The 22,544-nt window shown below is 48.2% G+C and overlaps 2 protein-coding genes across 3 annotated transcripts in view; one reads left to right on the top strand and one right to left on the bottom strand.

The window, feature by feature from the left end:
* CXCL14 (C-X-C motif chemokine ligand 14) overlaps positions 1-22,544 on the bottom strand; it is a 728,461-nt gene that overhangs the window by 450,105 nt on the left and 255,812 nt on the right. The window lies entirely within an intron of this gene.
* Positions 1-22,544, top strand: part of TGFBI (transforming growth factor beta induced) — a 34,125-nt gene that overhangs the window by 1,947 nt on the left and 9,634 nt on the right. Inside the window, 8 exon segments of the mRNA XM_050792788.1 lie at positions 2,906-3,004; positions 12,873-12,937; positions 15,128-15,288; positions 15,644-15,808; positions 16,066-16,212; positions 18,196-18,337; positions 21,708-21,878; positions 21,881-21,919. Of these exon segments, the coding sequence (XP_050648745.1) occupies positions 2,906-3,004; positions 12,873-12,937; positions 15,128-15,288; positions 15,644-15,808; positions 16,066-16,212; positions 18,196-18,337; positions 21,708-21,878; positions 21,881-21,919 (989 nt within the window).

The raw sequence follows: 22,544 nt of genomic DNA, 5'->3' as shown, positions 1-22,544 counted from the left end.
CTTGTGAGGGCATCTCTCTGCACAGCCACAGTGAAGGATCCTCAAAGGTGTGGAGGGCTTTCCATCAAGAGCCATCTTTATAGCAAACATCTTTCCCTTCAGAGCCCAGAAGAGTGGTGACCAGCTGGAAAATAAAGTTTTTTTCTTAAATGCAGATGCTCCTGATTATGAGTTCCAGATATTAGATCAACTTCCCCACCATACCCCTGCAGGCAAATCCTCTTGATTAGCTTCCTGCAGCATAGCTGGAAAGGCCTATCGTAATCTGTGATGGGCAGAGTAATCTAAGAAGTCACAGGAGCACCTCTCTCCCAGTAGAATCTGGATGCGCATGCACATGAACCATAGCACAATGGTTGCAGGCACAGTTGTATTTACTATGATCTAACTGTCCCTGTTAATGCCACAGGGCTGCCTGGCCTGGCACACATGGGTGTGGCACCTCGTGCAAATGGATAACGTTGGTCAAGCTCCAGCCTTTCATTCAAAGTGGAAACTGGTATAAAGGGAAGGAAAACTTTGCTATTTTAAGGAATTGTAGCGTGCTGCCTGATACGAAGGAAGAAGTAACAGCTGTGCCTTGCTTGTGCGCAGCACTTGATGGCCACTTTTGCTTTCGTCCTCACCACAACACAGTGAGATCTACTGTTCATGTTCCCATTTTACAGATGGTGAAACTGCAGCTTAGTGAGATAGGGTGTGACTTAGTTCAGAAACAGAATGCTGTTGGGAGAGTAATAACTATGATGTGGTCTCTTGACTCCCAGCTGTATCTGTGTTGCTATAGGGAAGGGGAAAAATAATACTGAAAGAGAAGTAAAAATACGATCACACTTCCAAACATCAACAACCAAAAACTGAACTGAATTTCCTGAAGCACTTGGTTTTCAAATCTAAGCTGAACATCAGTGCTGTTATTCTTGAGGCAGAAGGCCCAGAAGTGACTTGCTCATTTCAATTAAGCTTCAGCATAAATTTCCTATGTACACAGCCCACCCACACTCCTCGATGTGAGAAGGAGAGGGTCACAGCCGCCCCCAGCCTCTGCTGCTGCCACAAGGACAGCAGCAGTGGAAACACTCAGCAAAGGAATGTTGGAGCCACATCCACAAGAGACTTACTGAAGATTCGCCAAACGCCTACGGAAAGTTGCAGGGAATTCATTGACAGTAATTGTTTCCTGCTTGGTCAGATTGAAGAGCTTCTGGGATTCTATAACAATAAATAGGACCGGAGGCTGGATTATGGCCAGCAAGGACTCTTCAGGGGTTGTTCCAGGACTGTCTAACCTGTGAATCCTAGGCAGCAAACAGAAACCAGGTATTCAGAAATCGGGAGGATTTGGTCAGTCCCAGCTAGGACTAGGGAGGCACAGGCCTCTTCTGGCTGTGGTACCTTCTCCAGCCTTCACTTCTCTTGCCCCCAGATCCTTACATGCATTCACTAATGCTCATTGTCCCTCCTGGGCCCACTCACTTTCACATGTTGAACAAAAAACTGGCCAAGAGGTGACAGTTATATCACCGTAGAAGAGACAGGGCAGAGAAATGAAGGGGCTGAATGGACTCCCACCCAGAAGCCTGACTCTGAATATTTGAGAATTGTTTAAGTTCCTGCAGAGGAATCATGATGGGGACAGTAGGTATAGTTCTTACTGCAATATTGGTGTCTTCTTAAAAAATACGCCGCACATCAAGTGATGTCTGTGGATGGCATTTTTAAAGTAACAGGGAAATTGATGTTAAAGAAATACTTGACCCTTTGGGTGATATCTGAAGTTCTCTGAGCTAGGAGGTCTTGTAAAAGCCCTCAGTATTGTTTGTTTTCTTTGCTTTCGCTGACTTGTGATTCAGTCAGATGCATGCCTGCCTCAGGCTCAGGAACATCAACCCTCTCCTAACTGTGACCACCTACGTAGTCCTAGGGGCTCCTAATGAAGCTTTCACAGTCACCTGGCCTGAGCATGGTTTGGGTCAGGACTTGGTATATGTGAATAAGATACACAAAATCAAAATCCTATGGTTCTGGAAAGGCTTCTTAGCAGAACTCCCAGGCATTTACACTCTGCTTTTTCACAGGGTCCCTGAGGATTCTTTGGATCTGGGTAGTTTGGGGAGCAGTATTATCAACAAGTTCATTTCACGCTCCTTCTACACCCTGCTTGGATGCTAGGCCCCATCTAGAATGTGAACAACAGAACAAGGTAGAACACTTGCCCTCAAGGTTCTGTTGAGTGTTAGATGCAGAGAAGAGACACCCCCCACCTCCCTGCATCACTTATAGGAATTCTGTTTGGAACCCAACATCAAATAAGGACTGCATCCACTGCCAGAGGATGGAAAGCAGCATGTCATCTGGGACATTGGAGAAAGGCTGTCTGGGTGAAGTGAGACCTGAGCTGGTATCTAAGTAATGAGCAACTGATAGTTAAATGGGAGAGCATCCCCTATCCTATCAGGGTCCTGACAGCAACCAGCCATGCTTTAAGCCAGCTATAAAGCCTCTGGTTTATTGGATGGACAGTAACAACGGCTCGTCTTTGGGAGCCAAGCAGCTGGTTCAGGGATGCAGAGCGTGTCTGTGTGGAGAGCTGCCTGAGAGATGCTTTCGTTTACATTTATCAATTGCCCATGTCAAAGAAGGATACTTACATGAAGTTACATCAATGTATAAGACAGATTTTAACAATTTTTGCAGGGGAAGCTTTCATGGGGGTGCTGATGGGAATCTAGGTAAACAGAACCAAAGTCTACACCCAAGATATCTGCAGTACCAAGACTGAAATGACTGTCTCTCCTCTATCTCTAGAAAGTTCCAGTGACCCAAGGAGGCCAACATTGTGGGAGTCATTGAAGTGGGGTGGACGTGCTGATCATCTTCCTAACTCTGCTGCTTCTGTTTTCAGCCCCAATGTGTGCGCTGTGCAGAAGGTTATTGGCACCAATAAGAAGTACTTCACCAACTGCAAGCAGTGGTACCAAAGGAAAATCTGTGGCAAATCAACGTGAGTATTGGTAACCATCCAGGAGACCAAGTTGTATATATGCTGGCTGTGGTTCCCCGGGGCCTGGGCCAGCCTTCTAAAAGGTCAGGCTGCCTAAAAAGCCATGAAGATGCATGTGTGAACGTGTCTGGGACCTGCGTGCTGGGGAGTGGCATTTTTAGGAAGCTGGCCAATTTTGTTTTGCATTTTTAAGGCTGCTGACAAGACTTGGAGACATTTTTCAGGGCTGGTTTGGGTTTGCAAGAAACATGAAACACTGTGTGTGTGTGTGTGTGTGTGTGTGTGTCTGTGCGTCTGTGTGTTTTTCAATCCTCACAAAATAATACAGATATGCAGTGGACAAGCCACCAGCATGTGACTCTGGAAAAGAAAGCCCGTTGGTGAATTTGTACTAAAGAACACTACCTCTATCTTACAGTCCTAAGGTAACCACCCCAAAAAAACTTAGGGCGCTACATACGCACATTATGAGACAGCATAGCATATAGTATTTGCACAGACTTCCTGATTCAAACCCTGGCTCTACCTGGGCCAGTTGATTCATCTTTAGAACTCTCCATTGCTCTACCTGAAAAGTTGGTATAACAAAGGACCCGCCTTATGAAGTTGTTACAAGGATTGAATGAAATAATGTACATAAGAGACTGAATATGGTGCCTAGCACATGTCAGTGCTCAATAAATGCTAGCTACTATTATTATTATTACCCTAGAATTTGCAGATCTAGACCACACAAACAGAAGTAAGAGTGCCAACGGGGTGTGGACCAGCGTGGTTACAACAGGGCTTGTTGACGTCTGTATCAGCAAGGAGGGAGGCAGCTTTTACCCCACTGCCCAGCTCCCTGGTGGAATCAGGTACATTTTCTAACAATTCTGGGGAAACTTAATCTGTTTTGGCACTAACTGTCAACAGATCTCAAAGCTGGCTCTCTCCTACAGTTAGGAAGATGTGTGTGACAAATCTCCTGAGCCACTTGTGAGGGCCTGACCTTCCTCCTATCTCCATACATAATGGGACAATTAAGAAACTCTAAGCCACTATCTTGAGCACTTTCCAATGTTAGGGAGTTCTAAGTTTATTGTTGTGACATTGCTTCTGAGCAGACATCTCCTCCGATTTAATAGCCAACTGAAAGAAGAGATAATGCTCTTTCCTTAAACTGTACGTGGAAATAAATATCCCATTGTGTGACCCTGATCATATTAGGCAGCTAGCAATCCTAATATGAATTGAGGGAAGTTGGGATTCATGGCAGAGCTGGGGAGATACCAGCAGACCCCGGGACTGTCCAGGGCAGGTCCGTGGCAACTTGCTCCATGCCTGATCAAGAGTCCAGCCTGCAAGCTAACAGTTGAGTGAGCTAGGAGGACACACTGCCAAGATTCAGTGAACAGACACCCAGCAATATTCTTGCTGCTAAGAACAAAAGGAGACTATGCAAATTATATACCACCCCTTCTTCCATGATGCCTGACTTAAAAAATAAGAAAGAAGAAAACCTTTAGTGCTGATTGATTTTCTCCCATATGTGTATATTATCTACTCAGATTGACAATTAATTACTTAATTAAATGCAAAGCCAGGCCTCACCTAATTGCTTCTTGGAAGGTGACCAGAGCACTAGTGCCAAGCAAACAACTCTTCTATATCTCAAGAGCCCTGGGCTTCAGAGGACCATCTTTTTTGTTAGTTCAAGTTTCTCTGAAAATGGAGACCCATTTATGATGACAAGCTGGCTACAGGGTAGCATCTGCCACACTGTTTCAGGGGTGCCCCTGGGCTGGCATTTGCCCATCTAGTTAACAATAGCTTGATAACATTCTCCGGCAGTGTCCAGCCTGACAATACTGTCAGTGATGAGTCACCTTGGCTCTTGTACCTGTATCTTTGTGTGCCAGGACAACGCACAAGGAGCAGAGCTGTGTGTTGCCACAATGTTCCTGATGAGCGGGTCATCCCCTCGGGGGCAGGTTTGGATATGATAATGTGATGATGTGGTGGTACAGCTCCCTCACCCAGTGAGCACAAGGGGAGTCCTCTGGGAAAAGGAAGACATGTCTGGATGAGGTGGGGAGATGGGGTTCAGAGTGGACTCAATCCCAGCTATTGGCCTAGTCTCACAAAGCCGGAAGGATATGACATTCACATTCAACTCTTGAACGTGGCCATTGCTTTGAGCAACTTCAAAAAGAGAAAATGAAGATAGAAGAATATTATTTGATATAAAACTTCTAGGACAAGAGAGACCCTTCCTGGAACATCACCTGCAGTATTAGGAAGGTGGAGCTGACCTGGAAAAGATCCAGAGAACTCAGAGAGAGGAAGAGGTGGAACCCGTCTCTGTTCTTGTAGAGAGCTGAGTAAGGAGAGTGGCTTGGCAGGGCTCCTGTGTACCTGAGACCAAGACCAGTGAGAAGGCTACTGTCTGACCACCATTTGGTCAGAATTCAGTGCTATGGGTAGTCAGGTGGGAAGGGGAGAGGGCTGTGCTGACTGGAGTTGATGGCATCCTGGGGAAAGCAGGTCCCTAGATGCCTTTAGTTGGGTGAGGACCAGACTGGAAAATGGGAGCACAGTAGTGGTTGGAGCAAAAAGGACTGTCTCAGCATGGGGTCCATAGGCAGTTGGAATTTTCTCAGCAAGACTCCAGAGAAGGAGACTGGAGCAGAAGTGTAGGTTGGGACGAAAAGGGCAGAAGTATCATGGGGGAGGAGGCAGCTCAGGTCATCAAGCGTCCCAAAACCAGAAGGAGAATTTCACCTTGGAAGCAGACAAGGGGTACCAGGCATACAGGGGAAGACTTTGTGGTAAGAGGTCACACAGAGACACAGGAGCCGATCTGGTGAGACAGGAGCCTGGAGCCACCTGCCTGCTTTTGTGAGGCCCTGAACTCCACTGCTATCATCAGGTGAAGCTCTGTTGCCTGCACACAAAAGCTTCTCTGCATTTACAGAGAGAGAAGGGCCTGAGTCTCTGGTGCAATGCGTCAAGCTGACATATGGACTTTATTACAGGAAGTGGTTACCAATGGGTCCCTATTTAGTGGCTTTTATTGTGAATTTTATTGTTTGGAAATTCACTTTAGCATTTATTTCAGATCCTAAAGAGCACTGGAGTGATACAATGGCTAATCAAACAAAGAGGACTGTGGAGGGCAGACAGTCAGCATCCCCCTCTGTGATTTCAGGCCCTGGTTTGATTAGTAGCCATAAAATTTTTTACATGTGGCACTTTGAGCAAAGGTGCAGGAAATTGTGGTCAGGAAGCCTGGCTGCCTCTCGACAGGCCTCCTTTGTGCTAGCCCCAGGGAGAGGAGGCCTATTTAACAGCCAAGTCCAAGTTGACATCATGGGGCTGGAATAGTCATAGCAGGAGCTCAGACATCATAAACGTGGCATAGGGAGGGCTGGTGGAGGAGCTAGTGGGTATGGGTGGCAGCTATTCATTCCAAAAGTCTTGAAATTGTTTCACGAGCAACACATTTCACAAGTGCAAAGCCTTTCTCTGGAGCCAAGACGAGCTGGCAGAGCACTCCTGTTTCTCTAGTAGCAAGTGTTGCTTTGCCCACGGGCAAAAATATTAGTACTTCTTCAGCACTCCATTAGTGCTCAGAGATTTAACTTTTAAAGAGATCAGCTGGTGCATGGTCGAGCTTTTCCATCAGCTGGCAGGGCTTTTTCAGTAGGTGTCTTTCTGGGCAGGGCACCAGGGACAGCTGATGTGAAGCCAAAGAAGAGCTGTCCTTTTCCTCCCTTATATCCCACAACCTTGGTCCCAAGAGGAAAAAAGAAAAAGATGGTGGGAAGCCATCCAAGCAGACCTCAGAGCCATACTAGCGCCTCCTTTCCTGTTTCATATTTCTGGGCAGCCAACTGGGATCTCTTGAATAGTCTGCTCTGGGGGCACTGAGATTGGACATACACCACACAGCAGAGATCGACCAAACGCCTCTGTTGGGCGTGTTTCCTAAAGGTTCTGTCCCATTCTGCAAACTAGGAGGCTGACTAGCTGACAAGGAATTTTATTAGTTGGGTTTTTACATGAACCTATGTGCCACCTGGGGTAAGGCCCTGTGGTAGGTAGAAACATGACCTCCCAAAAGTGTCTACATCCTAATCTCCAATCCTGTAAATATATTTCCCTACTGGAAAAAGAGACTTTGCAGGTGTGATTAAGTTAAGGATCATAAGAGGGGGAGATAATCCAGGATTATTTGGTGAGTCTAATATAATCATCAGGGTACTTAAAAGAGGGAGGCAGGCTGGGCGTGGTGGCTCACGCCTGTAATCCCAGCACTTTGGGAGACTCAGGGGAGTGGGTCACGAGGTCAGGGGTGTGAGACCAGCCTGACCAACATGGTGAAACCCCCCCTCTAATAAAAAAAAAATACAAAAATTAGCCAGATGTGGTGGTGCACACCTGTAATCCCAGCTACTCAGGAGGCTGAGGCAGGAGAATTGCTTGAACCTAGGAGACGGAGGTTCTAGTGAGCTGAGATTGCACCACTGCACTCCAGCCTGGGCAACAGAGCAAGACTCTGCCTCAAAAAAAAAAAGAGGGAGACTGTGGGATCAGAGTCAGAGAAGACAATGTGATGATGAAAGCTGACGTTTGAGTGATGCAACCACTAGCCAAGGAATGCAGGCAGCTTCTAGAAGCTGGAAAAGATAAGCAATGGATTCTTCCCTACAGCCTCTGTAAGGAATGCAGCCTTTGATTTTAACCCCATGAGGCCTATTTCTGACTCTAGCCTCTAGAATTGTAAGACAATTTGTATGATCTTAAGCCACTAAGTTTGTGGTAATTTGTCACAGAAAGCAGTGGTAAGCCAACACAGGCCTTATTTGTTGAGTTATAGCTGCATTTTTCTTTATTTCAATGTATTTTTATTCATGGTCTCATGTAGGACATTGCTTTCAATGAAGTTATTAACATAGCTTCAACTTTAAAGTTTATACCTGGAGTTTCTCTAGAAGCTTCACAACTGACCACTTAGTAAACAGTAAGCATCTCTTAAGTGCTTCTCATATGTTAGTTCATTCAATTCTCACAATCACACTGTAAGATAAATATGATTATTAGCCTATTTACAGATGAGGAGACAGCTCAAAAGGCTTATGCAACCTGGTCAAAGTCATTCACTGGTAAGCTGAGGAGGTCTGTCTACTTCCCCTTTGCTGCCCCCAGGGGGTATCAAGCCTGGCAGTTAGTGTCAGTGACTTGGGAGGTGAACAAGAGAGCAGGCCTGTAGGACCTGGCTAAACTGCCCCAGGTCTCTCTCTACAGCCTCAAACCTATGGCTGTGGGTCCCAGAGACAAGGCCTCCTCAGGGTCAGAGAAGGATGCCTTTGGCTCAGAGTCATCAACCTCCAGGTTGCTCACCCCCTGCTGTAAAGGGGATCCCCAAGACTGCTTATCAGACAAGGAACTTGGGAACTGAGGAGACACAGTCAGCCTCCAGGAGCCCTGAAAATGCCCTCACATGCTGCACATAGATTACCACAAATCAAGTGCATCCACGTTCTGAAGACTCTGTCCTCATCACTAACCAGGCTGGCCCCGGCAAAAGCTGTAGTGGTTGAGGCCTTTGGTGGTAGACAGTAGGTTAAAGCAAGCCCTGATTTTCTATTGGGAGGCTTCAGAATCAGCTCAGCCATGCTTCCAAGACCAGGAGGGCAGAAAGCAAACCATCCCAGGCAAGCAGTCTATGGGCCATGTCAGATGTCTAGACGTCATGGGTCTGTGTTTGCTCTGTCATTCCTCTTGGAAACTATGATGCCCTGCATGGTTTACCTTCAGTCACAGGTGACTGGCCTACAGGGCCATTCCTTGCTCCAACGACTTCTCGAGTCTAGTTAATCCCCAGGCATTTACAGCCAGAGCAGCCGGCCAAATCCGTGAAGTGCAGTGGTTGTTTTAAATTATATTAACTTATTGGAAACCTATTTTAGGGAGAGAAATCTCAGTACTTCTCTCATGAATAAAAATGTTAGAGGGACTGGTGGAGAGCCTCCCAGACATCCCTACACATAGACTTTGGGTTGACATTCTCTTTGCACCCTCCTTTAAACTTTCTTCTAAATTAGGCACCTTCCCTAATTTAGGCACCTTCCCAGTACTGGTCTGTGACCTGTTAGGAACCAGGTCACACAGCAGGAGGCGAGTGGTGGAAGCGAGCTTTACTGCCTGTGCTCTGCCTCCTGTCAGATCAGCAGTGGCATTAGACTCTCATAGGAGTCTGAACACTATTGTGAACTGTGCATGTGAGGGATCTAGCTTGTGCGTTCCTTATGAGAATCTAACGCCCGATGGTCTGAGATGGAAGAGTCTCATACCAAAACCACTCCTTCCACCTGCCACCATCTGGGGAAATATTGTCTTCCACGAAACTGATCCCTGGTGCCAGAAAGGTTGGGGACCACTGTCCTAGGGGATCTGCTTTTTCTGACCTGAGTTTTTTCTTTATTAGACTATGTCTGGCTGAGGAGAAGCCTGAAGCCTTTAATCAGAACAGCTTTGGTTGATGAGATTAGATTCAGAAACCAACAGATTGGTCTTTTCTATGCAGGGAAGCCTAGCCTAGGAACTGGGGGGCTCCAACTGGGAAGCCCCCTATTGTTTCCATCCTTTCCTATGTTCATCCTGGAGGGATGGCATCGGACCCATGCCCCTGTGATTGCCCCCAGCCCATCCAACCACAGCATCTGTGTTCTCCCTGGGACCAGGGCCAGGTGGTATGGCACACTGACCTCAGTATAGGGAGAGTGGAAGAGGCCACTGTCAGCCCAGAAGATTTTGGTCAAAGTTTTCTGAAATCTTCTCAGCCTTCGATTCACAGCTGCTTTCTGCTGCCCTGGGGCCATGCAGAACAGTTCAGAAAAGAGCTCGTTTGTTGGGGCAGTTGGAGGCAGGTGGACTGCCAGCTTTGACACCTTCTCAACCCACAGGCTGCTGCACCGGGGCTGAAGGCGTTGCTAACCCCTGTACACCTAGAGAGTGGCAGAGATGCCAGACTGGCCAGCAGGAAGGCAAGAGGATTGAGAGAGAGCTTCCTGGCAGAAAGCCACACTCGGTTAACCAGGAAAAAGCCCTTGGCGCAGGAAGACAGTGGCCTGAGAGACTGAGCCTTGGTTGTGGGGCGTGTGCTGCATAAGTCATCCATGTGTGACAGTAGAGTGTAGTCCAGCCACTGTGGGACACGGGTGCTGAAAGCCCACATGGAGAGGAACAGTGAGTGCTGACAAGGGCTAGCCTTGATCACTTTGGAGACACCCCCTGTGTCTTCTAGATGTCAGACTTTCCAAATCTGTCTGCTGTCCCCCAAACACGTGCATTTTCAAGAGCAGTGGAAAAAGGATTGGACTTGATGGAATGCAACAAGAGTCCTAGGTCTATTACTAACTACCTATGACCTGAAGAAACTCCTTCACCCCTCAGAGCTCTTACAGCTTTCTTTCTGATTCTATCCTGAGTTATTCTACTCCAAGCTGAGACTTTTCTGCTTAGATCTATCCCTTCTTCCTAAACCCCCAACTTCCATTTCTCCTGGTGTCATTCTTTACACACCCTTGAACATACACACACACCTAGCCACAGGAACCAAAGAGTTAATATTTGAGGAGTTGGTTTTCTTTTGTCCTCAATGAAATCCTGGTGAGGCCACTTGAGCTGTTCAGCTCCCTTGTGTTTTTTTGGGGATGGAACTCAGAAGCCAACAGTATGGAAAAAGAGTCTTTGGCCAGCTTGCCCAGGGGCTCCATGCCATACAGAGTACTGCACCCGTGTGCTCAGGGCGCCCTGACATGAGGACTTTGAGGATAACACTATTCCTCAACTCTGCTTCAGCAACTCCATGGATTTTCACACAGACACTTTTGGAAAGAAACTAAGTTTTGGGGAACTTGACCTAATCCCACATCCCAGCCCCAGTAATACAGCCCTGGAATTTATCACAGAAAGCCTAGAATCCCATGCATATGCATCCCTAGTCCTATGGGTTCAAGGCTTGGAGCTCTCCCTGGATTTAGCTGGGAAAAGTTGGCAGACAGTGTCCTTTGGAAGAGTTCTTCTCTGTCTTCCAGAAATATTGACTAGAATTGTGAGTGTGAGATTGCAAGTAACTTTTGAAATCATCTAGTTTAACTTCACCCCATTTCATAGACCAAGAAACTGAGACCAGAGAGAGAAATGGACTTTCAAGTTCACCCTGCTAGTTACTGATGGATCACAAGCCAAATCTCCTGATTCTGGCACTGTTTCTGTTACGCCACACCGCCTTTGAAAGTGTGTCAATCAAATCTTACTTTAGTTGCAGAGGATGACTTTAGTTTCTGAAGAGAAAATTGTGAGTCAGTCAAGATCAGTCCCAAGACAATAGCCTGTTTAGCCCTTATAAGTTCAGGGATGAAATCTTAGAAAGAAACAGGATGGAAGGAGGACTGGAGAAAAAAGCAAAAGAGGAAGGAAGGAGGAGGAAGCAAACAGGAAAAAAAAAAAAAAAAAAAAAAGAATGTGCGTAGCTTGTCACTCCTCAGTCATTTCCTGGGGGCCCATTTCTAGCAAAGTGACAGCTGCAACTCCCTGGCCACCTGAGCATCTTAGCTGATCTGTCTCTGAAACACCCCCTGGATAACAGATGAATCAGCCTTCATCTTCGCTTAACTAAGTCTTCCCTGAGACGACTCCATTTAAAAATGAACAAGAGCAGGCTGTCCTGGGCACACTGAGAGCACCTTCCAGAGGCCCCTCCAGAGCCCTAAAGCCTGTATTTCTTCCCAGTCGGCCTGTTTCTTTTCTGGTGATGTCATTAAACGTCCTGTGAGAGTCCCACAGTGAGCATTTCTGTGGTAAAACCCGCTGCAATTAAAGTCTGAGTCCTTTCCTGTCTCAAAGGGCATATCCATGTAGGAGAAAGGAAAGGGAAGGACTGGCTGTTTGCTTTTGGTTCCAAGCCTGTTGAGTAGAGGTCGTACAGGGTAGCCTTCAGCAGAACCTGGGGATTTGGTTTTAAGCAAGTCTTTCTTAGGTGTGGGCTTTCAGAATGCTTCCTTCCTTGCAATATTATTTGAAATTCTCAGTGTTTTAGGCATCCCCAGAATATTGGCTCGTTAAAGCTGTGTATTTCAGATCTCCAGACAGTAGTCAATGTTTGTATATTTTCAATTTCAAACCAGGAAAAAAGTTCTTATTGATTAATTTTTTTATTTAAAAATAAAAAGTAAGTATCTTCATAAGAGGAGCTTTGCTTTAACTTTAAAGTTTAAAATTTGATTGTGAAGACAGAGAAAAACTTGATGATTGTATATATGCTCCCCTCTTTGGTTATTCGATCAGAGAACTAGAAAATCATGAGAGATTTAATGACCACTGCCTGATACACATATGTGTTTTACAGATGAGGAAACTGAGAGCCAGAGAGATGATGAAATTGGCTGGGGATGTCCCAGCTGGTCGGTGACAGTCTCAGAGCCAGAGCTGGTGCAGGCCCCTTTCTGCTCCTTTCTGTTCCCTTTCAGGAACACTCACCATCGGATTTTTCCTGTGAATAATGTTGAGATAAAATCCTTGGTGCGTTATGTTTTCTAGTCACAACATTGACTAGGCTGCCAGAGTCCTGTGTTCTCCCAGTTGGTTGGCTGTAGGTATTGGCAGCCGCCAGGAACATTCTACAGAGCAGAGGAGGCGTGAGACTCTCCTTGCTCAGGAAAGGCAGACCTATGACTAAGCAAATGACTCCTAAGAGGAATGTGTTTCACCTACCATTCCTCTTCCTTAGCTGTGGAGGTGACTTTGTGGAGAGGGGCCTGATGACCTGTGAGGAACAGTGAAGCCCTGCCTAACACAATGTATGATTGTCTTGTTACAGAGTCATCAGCTATGAGTGCTGTCCTGGATATGAAAAGGTCCCTGGGGAGAAGGGCTGTCCAGCAGGTGAATGAATCCGCCGGGCCTCGCCTGTTGGTGTGGGTGGAGGGGAATGGTGGGAGAGAGGAGTCCCCACATAAAAGGCAGCAGAGTGTGAATGGGGGCGGTGGCACAAGGACGTGGCATTCTCCCCACGTGCCCATTGGCCCCAGGCTCTATGCACGGGGCTAAGGATGGAAGCTGGAAACAGTGCATTTCCTGAGCTGCTCCTTCTGGCCTCCTTACCACACTGGTGGAGCAGACTCCAACTGTGGCCTGTCCATGCCCTTCCTGGTAGGCACAGGCTCAGGCTCAGGCTCAGGCTCTTGGCCTCTGCTTCTGGCTAGGAGTGATTCTAAACACATCCAGCAGGGTGGGCCTGATAGGCCATCAGTTTCTCATCAGCCCTGCTAGATAGCAGATGGGATGTGGAACGAGGGGATCTCTGGCGGGCTGGCAACTCCAAGCCATCCCCATCTCCCTGTGTCTAAACTTGGTCCTTTGGAGTTCAGCAGGGAAAACAGCTACAGGACAGGTGGGCTCATCCAGAGTCAGCAGAGAGTCCCACAAATGGTTGCATTGGGCGAAAGACAGCATGGCACCTGTGAATTTTATTAGAGCCTTTCTTTTAGTACCACACACAAGTGATTGTACACGGGAGTTAGTATTTTGTTTTAATTTTGAAATAGAGTCATCTCTTGGTATCTGCGGGGGATTGATTATAGGACCCATTCTAGGATGCCATATCCTCAGATGTTCAAGTCCCTGATATAAAGTGGTATAGTATTTGCATGTAATCTATGCATATTCTTCCATATACTTTAAATCATCTCAAGATTACTTATAATACCAAATATAATGTAAACCCTACGTAAGTAGTTGTTATATCCTCTTTTAAATTCTTGTGTTATTTTTATTGTATTTTATAAAATATTTTTGGTCCATGTTTAGTTGAATCTGTGGGTGAAGAACCCACAGGTATGAAGGGCCAACTATATTGGCTATTTTTTTTAGTTAAGAATGTGAGACTGAGGACTGGCGCAGTGGCTCATGCCTTTGATTCCAGCAGTTTGGGAGGCCGAGGGAAGAGGATCACCTGAGCCAAGGATTTGAGACCAGCAGCCTGGGCAACATAGTGAGACCTTGTCTCTTAAAGATCATGAGACTGGGCTGGGCGCAATGGCTCATGCCTGTAATCCCAGCACTTTGGGAGGCCAAGGCAGGCAGATCAACTGAGGTCAGGAGTTTGAGACCAGCCTGGCTAACATAGTCTCTACTAAAAACACAAAAAAATTAGCTGGGTATGGTGGTGGGTGCCTATAATCCCAGCTACTTGAGAGGCTGAGGCAGAAGAATCGCTTGTACCCAGGAGGCAGAGGTTGCAGTGAGCCGAGATAGGATCATTGCACTCCAGCCTGGGCAAGAAGAGTGAAACTCCATCTCAAAAATCAATCAATCAATCAATCAATCAGTCGTGGGACTGAGACATAACAGGAAGGAGGGCAATTTGGTTGGTGCCAAGGTCCCTGGAGTATGTGATGGGAGAGGTTGGTGTGGGTGGGGCCATGGAGGTACTGAGTCAAGTTGAGGGACAGGTGGGGAAATGGGATAGGAAAAGAAGATTGACCTTAGAAGGGGAGCTCAACTCTGAACCCTAATTTCAGACCCTTCAGAATGAATATTAAGATTTTGGTCTAAGAAACAAAAAAACAAATGAACATGAAACTCATTTTGGTCTTATAAGATCTGAGAAACCCCTTCAAGCTACTTTAAGAAATAACATTTCATTACCTGCAAATACACACAGTAATTTGGAGATTTATGATAGTCTCTCATTCTAACAGAAGCCATTAGGGAACCAGTTTCAATAAGCAGGTAAATCTGTAAGACTAGTTTGTAGTTAGGATATCTGTTTTCAATGTACATTCTTGCCTCTGTTATCTAAATGTCTGGGAACAAAAGCTTTGCTGTGCTGTGTTTATATTAAAAATCACCAATTAGTTGAGTTCATGTAGCGAGGCATTTGACTTACTGAGTTGTTTTAAGAAGACTGTAACAAGCCTTCAGCCCCCCAGAAACAGCCTGTCTCTGGGCTTTCCCACAGGCCTCCTCGTCCTCTCCACCTGCAGATGTACTGTGCTCTCTAGCAGAGAAGGGAGGGTCTGGTTGGGTTGGACCCCCGGAGGCCATCCCTCATTCTGTCTTCTGCTCCTGCAGCCCTACCACTCTCAAACCTTTACGAGACCCTGGGAGTCGTTGGATCCACCACCACTCAGCTGTACACGGACCGCACGGAGAAGCTGAGGCCTGAGATAGAGGGGCCCGGCAGCTTCACCATCTTCGCCCCTAGCAACGAGGCCTGGGCCTCCTTGCCAGCTGTGAGATGACCTCCATCTGCCCAGGGGACTCTTATGGGGAACTGCCTTACTTCCCCGAGGGGTGGGCATGATGAATGGGAGTCTGCAGTCATTTCCTACTGTTTCGGGAAGCTATTTCCTTAACCCCTTAGGAAAGGCTATGGAACTTGAGCTAAAATATGTCTTACCAGGTTGCGTCTAATGCCCCCCTGTGCCCACTGGGCAGAAAGACTTGGGTGCTTCCTGAGGAGGGATCCTTGGCAGAAGAGAGGCCTGGGCTCACGGGGGCTGAGAACATGTTTCCCAGAGTTGCAGGGACCCATCTCTTGAACATAGAGTCTGCAGCCCCTAACTGACACCCTGTCCTTCCTCCTAGGAAGTGCTGGACTCCCTGGTCAGCAATGTCAACATTGAGCTGCTCAATGCCCTCCGCTACCATATGGTGGGCAGGCGAGTCCTGACTGATGAGCTGAAACACGGCATGACCCTCACCTCCATGTACCAGAATTCCGACATCCAGATCCATCACTATCCTAATGGGGTAGGGGATCCCCAGCCATACTACATGGCCCTTGGTCCACAAGGAACCCACTTCGGTTCCATGGGTGGGCTGGTTTCTGGGGTTTAAGCTGTAGACAACCCTCCCCTTTGTGCCTGCTTCTCCTTGGGCCCTCTATTCCACAGCTTGTAAAACCCACATTCTGCTACTGTGTTTGAAAACACTGTTTTCTGCTTCTGGGGCTTTGGGACTATGCCTGTGTTGTGTTGACTGCTCATCCTTGCTGCCTCTCTGGGCAGATTGTAACTGTGAACTGCGCCCGGCTGCTGAAAGCCGACCACCATGCAACCAACGGGGTGGTGCACCTCATCGATAAGGTCATCTCCACCGTCACCAACAACATCCAGCAGATCATTGAGATCGAGGACACCTTTGAGACACTTCGGGTAAGGGACTGCTCTGCATGGAGGCCTAGGCTTGGGACACATTGCCTCCCAAGAGGGGCCTAGCAGGAACTCTTCTGCAGGAGGAGTAGAGGATGGCTCCTGTAGGGGAACATAGAGCAGGTTCCCCTGAATGCCCTCGAACATGGAGAATCCATTGACCAGACGTTCAGCTTGACCTAACCTGTGAAATTCCCCATCTGTCTTCTTTATAAAGTGTTCCTTTCCTTGCCTCCCCTGGAAATGTCAGTGGTGTGTGGCTGCAGCAGCACAGGGTCCTCTGAGCCCTGGACCTGCACTGTAGCTTCCAGAGGTGGCAGTTCCCACATGGGGGACTAGAATAAATGGCCTATCAGGCTGTGTGTGCTGTGGGATCACATGTCCCCACCCTAGGACTCTGGTTCCAATCATACCCATGTTCTCTTGGAGCCCGGAACAGCAGAGAGGCCACCAATGTGGACACAGAAGTCAAGGGTCTGATTTCCAGCCTGGCTTCTGACTGCTCTGGGGCCACGAGAATACGGTTCCTTCCCCCATGCCCAGCAGGCATTTGTCTTACAACTGGAGGGGAAGGCATGTTCCTCTTGGCAAGGGCTGCTCAGGAGGAAGTGGAGGCAGGCTGCCCTGTCAGGGTTTTTGCCTTGATTCAAGGAGAACTTCCTAACCACAAAGGATACAAGTGGGAGTGGGGTGGTCCCTCCCTAGAGATCTCCAACACAGAGAGACAAACACACTGGGGCCGGCTGGCACTAATGGGCCTCGCAGGTGCGGGGAGCCTGGGTCTCTAAGCTCCTCTCCCATGCTTTTCTTCTGGGTTGCTTGAAGGGCAGGGATCTGCAAGAAAATGATGTTCCCACATAGTTGGCAGCACATGAACAGCAATTGATCCCTTTGCGTCCCCTCCTCTTACTATTTAGATTTGGTAAATATTTCTTCCTTCCCTCTTCTGACCCTCCATTGTGCCCATCTTCCCTTCTTATAACACATACTTATTAGGTACCTGCTACTTCCCAGGTGGGTCTATGTTCCAGGAGTATAGAGGTGAACAAGGCAGGCAAAGTTCTATTCTCAGTGGAGCTAGTATTCTATCTGGAGAGAGACAACAAACAAATCAACAAGGTAGCCATGGGCTGTGATAATTTTTGTCAAGTGGGCAGGTAAATAGGGAGTGACAGTAGTGCAGGGAGGATTGGAAAGTCAGGGAGGTCTCTCTGGAAGAGGTGACTTTTGATCTGCAGTCTAAAGGATGAGAATGGGTCCATTATACAAAATGCTGGGGCAAGAGCACACCCAGTGAAGGCTCAGGGCAGGAAGGGCAAGGGGGAGGCCAGTGGGTCAGGTCACATGTGAAGGGCATACAACGGGCAAAGGCAAGGCCAGCGTGGCCGGGCCTGATCCTCCAGGACTTGCAGACCTGGGAAAGAGTCCGTCTCCATCCTGGGAGCAGCAGGAAAGCACTCAGGCCTTTAGAAGATCCTTCTGGCAGCTGTGTAGAGAATGGGTGGTGTGATCCTTCCATGCATGGGCTCATGTATGTGATTACCAATAACTGTTGAGTGACAGTGTGAGGAGGGCTGCAAGCCATGAGTGTAGGCACAGCAGACAGACACACCTTTGTCTGGCTGTGGGATGAGGTGAGAAGTGTGCCAAGTTGACCTCCCAAAGAAATGATATTTTAGTGGAAGAAGGAATACAATCAGAGAAGCAAAGAAAGAGGGAAGAGCAGAGGGGACAGCAGGGACAAAGACTTGGGGGCAGGAAGAGGAAAGACAGGTTAAGGACATGAAAGATGACCAGGCTGGCTGGAGCTCAGGCCCAGCAAGGCCCCCGGGGGTCATTGGTGAGCTTGGGTTTGGCTTCTGTTTTCATCTTGGGCTTCTGCAAAAGCCTTGAGCTCTTGCGAGGAACCAACGAAGCTGTGTGTGCATCTTCTGTGGGGAATGCCAGAGTCTTCACGGAGTACTCCATCTTCTGTCCTCCCCGTAGGCTGCTGTGGCTGCATCAGGGCTCAACACGATGCTTGAAGGTAATGGCCAGTACACGCTCTTGGCCCCAACCAATGAGGCCTTCGAGAAGATCCCTAGTGAGACTTTGAACCGTATCCTGGGTGACCCAGAAGCCCTGAGAGGTGAGCATCCTTTGGCTCCTGCTGCTGCCTCATTTATGCAGCTAGACTGAGCCCAGCACCTGCTCTAGTCCAAGATGGACATGCCACCTGCCATGAGGTGACCCTCAGGATGTCCACTGCAGCCATGGGCTGGGGTCATCCTATCCTGTTGCTTCAGCTAACTGTGTCTCTGCAGCAGCCACGCTGCTCTGAGGGCTGAGTACAGAATCCAGCAGCTTTTGTCTGGGGACAGCTGGACTGAAGAGAGACACAGCTAGAGACCCATAGCTGGCCCTGGCCAGAAACAGGGAGAGTGAAAGGATCGAATGGCCAAGACCAGAGCAAGGCTAACAGGTAGAGCAACAGCTTACAGGTGTGGAGGTGACAGATACTGGCACCCTTGAAATGAATTCCTCACACCGACTCTTCACCATTCCTCTCTGTGGCTAAGGGCCTTATGGATAAACCAAAATTACAGTTAAAAACCCGTTATAGGCCAGGCACAGTGACTCACGCCTTTAATCCCAGCACTTTGGGAGGACGAGGCGGGCGGATCTTCTGAGGTCTTGAATTTGAGACCAGCCTGGCCAACATGGCGAAACCCTATCTATACTAAAAATACAAAACTTAGCTAGGCGTGGTGGTGGATGCCTGTAATCCCAGCTACTCAGGAGGCTGAGGCAGAAGAATCACTTGAACCCAGGAGGTGGAGCTTGCAGTGAGCCGTGTTCACACCATTGCTCTCCAGCCTGGGTGACAGAGCAACATTCCATCTCAAAACAACAACAACAACAAGAAAAACAAAACAAAAAACAGTCATAGTCAACTTTTGACTCTCCAGTTCAGATTTCATCATGCCCTCCTCAATGAGCCGCTAAGTGAGGCAATGCCTTGATTATTGCTGCAGGAGAGGGAAGGAGCTAACGTGTTTTCACATGTTTTCCTTTTGGAGATGAGAAAGGAGGACTCTGCCTTCCCCCACCCTGCCCCTTTCTACTCCAGGACCTCTGAAAGGCCATGAGCACAAAGCTGCTGCCTGAGTCCCCTGAAACGCAGGGTATGCCCCACGTCTCTGGTGCACCCCATCACACTTTTCCTCTCAAACATATTCCAGGATCACTTCATTTCTTTTGAATCTATTTAAACCCACCTTGTCAATGTGCTGTATAAAATGTCTAATGCATTTCAGACACGCTATACATTTAAAGTGCTCTCCTTCTATCTGTGCAGGGATGGGAAAGGGTATATTTCTGAAAGCACAGATGGGAAGACAGGATTTGTTCTGTGTCCAGATGATTATGGTACCTCTATGAGCCTGGCCAGGACTGGGGACAGAGGCCATGAAAATGAATACAACACAGCCTTTGCCTCCAAGGAACTTAAGACCCAGTAGAAACGGCAGGCTTTAAAAGAGGTTGCTGGCATCTGATTTGGTGACTGCAATGACAGAGATACTCACAGCACAAAATGGGGAATGAGGGCAGGCATTGGGACACACACAGCCTCAAGGGGCCCAAAGGCTTTTAGAACTGTATTCCCTATTAAAACATGGTTTTTACAGAGCAGACTTTTTGCTTTGGAGACCTCAGAACTCCTTACTATAGGCCGGGCATGCTTATAATCCCAGCACTTTGGGAAGCCAAGATGGGCAAATCACTTGAGGCCGAGAGTTCAAGACCAGCCTGACCAACATGGTGAAATCCCGTCTCTACTAAAAATACAAAAATTAGCTGGGTGTGGTGGCAGGCGCTTGTAATCCCAGCTACTCAAGAGGCTGAGGTAGGAGAATCACTTGAACCTGGGAGGCAGAAGTTGCAATAAGCCCAGATCGTGCCACTACTCCAGCCTGGGCAGCAAAGCTAGACTCTCTCAAAAGAAAAAAAAAAAAGAACTCCTTATTATAAATTATAAGAAAAAAAAGCCCCTACTTCCTCCCTTTTGCAAATCTGCCTTTTCCTAATCAATAACTGGCTGGTTCAGAGTGAGGACACTCTGTTTGGTGCCGTGGCTGCAGACTGGAAGGAAGAGGTCCTTGCCCCACACCCAACAGTCTCCTGCTGTTACCAGCAGGTTGGCAGGCAGGCAGGCAGGCGAGAAGCAGCCAGGGCTAGTGGTATGTCCCGTTTGAAGACTGGTTTCCAGCCCTGGCCCTGCTCACCCTCCAAGTGGCCCTGGCAGGTTCCTCTACCACACCCCGGATTTCACCTTCCTTCTCTGAGAAGCTCAGTCCCCAAGGCCTCATTCCCATAGGCCCTCTCACCGTTTTTCTTTCCCTCTGGCTGAATGTGGCCAGCACCGGCTTTCAAGGCCATCAACTCGTCTGCAGCAGCCCGATGCCTTGCAGGGCCTCAGAGCTTCCTCCTGCCCATGACAGTGTGGTTTTGGTTCCCACACTCGGATCAGATTGAAACTTGCCTCCGTGGTGAGAATGTGGGACAAAGAGCCTCGGTGGCCTTGGTGAGCAGCAGTCCAGGCCACCTGCTCAGCCTGGGGTGGGGAGGGGCTCTTCCTCCTTGACTGGTCCTTACATTCGCCTCTGTCCAGCCTGTCTGGGCTCTCCGAGGCAATGGAGGCCAGCAGAAGTCATGATGGGTCGGGAGTCCCCCTCGGGCCTCAGCCCTGCCCTGCCCCCTAACGTAGCACTTGGACAAGCAAATAAATGATCATACTTATTATTTATGGGTATGGTGAATGGGATGGCAAAGGCCGTGTCTTACTGATCACCAAACCTTAAGATATATCCTGGCAGCTAGTGGACCCTTGGGCTAAATGAACAGAAACCTGAATAAATAAAGTTTTTTTTTTTTTTTACCCTTGGGCAAAGAGGGCCATTTGCTGACCTCAGAGCATGTCATGTGTACACTTGTCATTTTTTCCTACTACAGTTTACATTGTTATAAAGGTCAGTGGATTTCTAAAATCCCATGGTAGGCTCTCTTGAGTTTTTCTTGTATCCCTGAAGTTCAGCTACAAATAAGCTAATCACTAACATTTGTTGAGCATTTACTCTGTTGTCAGGCACTGTGCTGAGTGCTTTACGTTCAGAATTTCATGTCAACCCTACAGCAGCCCTAGGAGATGAACGCAATTCTTATGTCTACTTGACTGATGAGGAAGTTGAGGTTCAAAGAGGCTAAATGACTTACCCAGGGTCCCACAGCTGGAAAATGGCCATGGGATTCAAAGCAGGCAGTCTGACCACAGAGCCCCAGCTGGTTTTCTAGGACAGCAGGCAGGAGGCGAGGAGGATCTGGGCCCTGTGGTGCCCCAGCCTCATCTGAGGGTCCTCATCTGAGAGAACAGGATCCTCACAGCGTGGGCAGGCTGCAAGCAGCCCCTGAGGTCATGCTGGAGTGGATTCTGACTTGACCTGAGTCTGTTTGGCCCCCAGACCTGCTGAATAACCACATCCTGAAGTCAGCTATGTGTGCCGAAGCCATCGTTGCGGGGCTGTCCTTGGAGACCCTAGAGGGCACGACACTGGAGGTGGGCTGCAGTGGGGACATGCTCACCATCAATGGGAAGGCGATCATCTCCAATAAAGACATCCTGGCCACCAACGGGTGATCCACTACATTGATGAGCTACTCATTCCAGACTCAGGTAGGCCAGGCCTCCAGGGTCTTGGCCCTGCCTGGCCCACCATCCCTTCTGCCATCTCTTGTGGCGGGGGTAGGGAAATTCAGGGATCTTTGGGCGACTTCCCTGCCTGGACTCAGCTCACAGCCTCTCGGCCACTGCAAATGTGTAGGTTGTGACCAGACTGATGCATCTTGAGCTTCAGGCATGCAAGTGCAGTGGAGAGGCCGTGGGGAGCATTGAAGGGGTCTGGGGACAGACACAATCGCAGAGGCCTTTCAGAAGATCTGCCTGCTGTGGATGGGCAAAGAGGGCCATTTGCTGACCTCAGAGCATGTGCTTTTTCACTAGTGCCCAAGCTGTCCCATGGTCACTGACCCAGTTAGAATGACTGAATGGACTTTGGCTTGTGTTTCATTCAGAATCCTAACCCCACTCTAGTCTTCCAGTGAGATCTGTCCATGAGTGAAGAAATCTCATAGGAAAAAATAAAATGTTTCTATGGGTGTGGTTGCTGGCCTTATCTACACCACAGAAGCCATCACGCAGACTGTCTTTCTCCCCAGTGTTAGAATGTGCCCTGACCAAGCAGCCCACAGGGCCTGGGACAGCGGCTGATCTCTGCCTAACTGAGCTCACCTCTCCTCCC

This window comes from Macaca thibetana, chromosome 6 (genome assembly GCF_024542745.1).
Source record: "Macaca thibetana thibetana isolate TM-01 chromosome 6, ASM2454274v1, whole genome shotgun sequence".
Lineage (NCBI taxonomy): Eukaryota > Metazoa > Chordata > Mammalia > Primates > Cercopithecidae > Macaca > Macaca thibetana.
The sequence above is the reverse complement of the archived record's forward strand: the minus strand, read 5'-3'. Positions and strand labels throughout refer to the sequence as shown.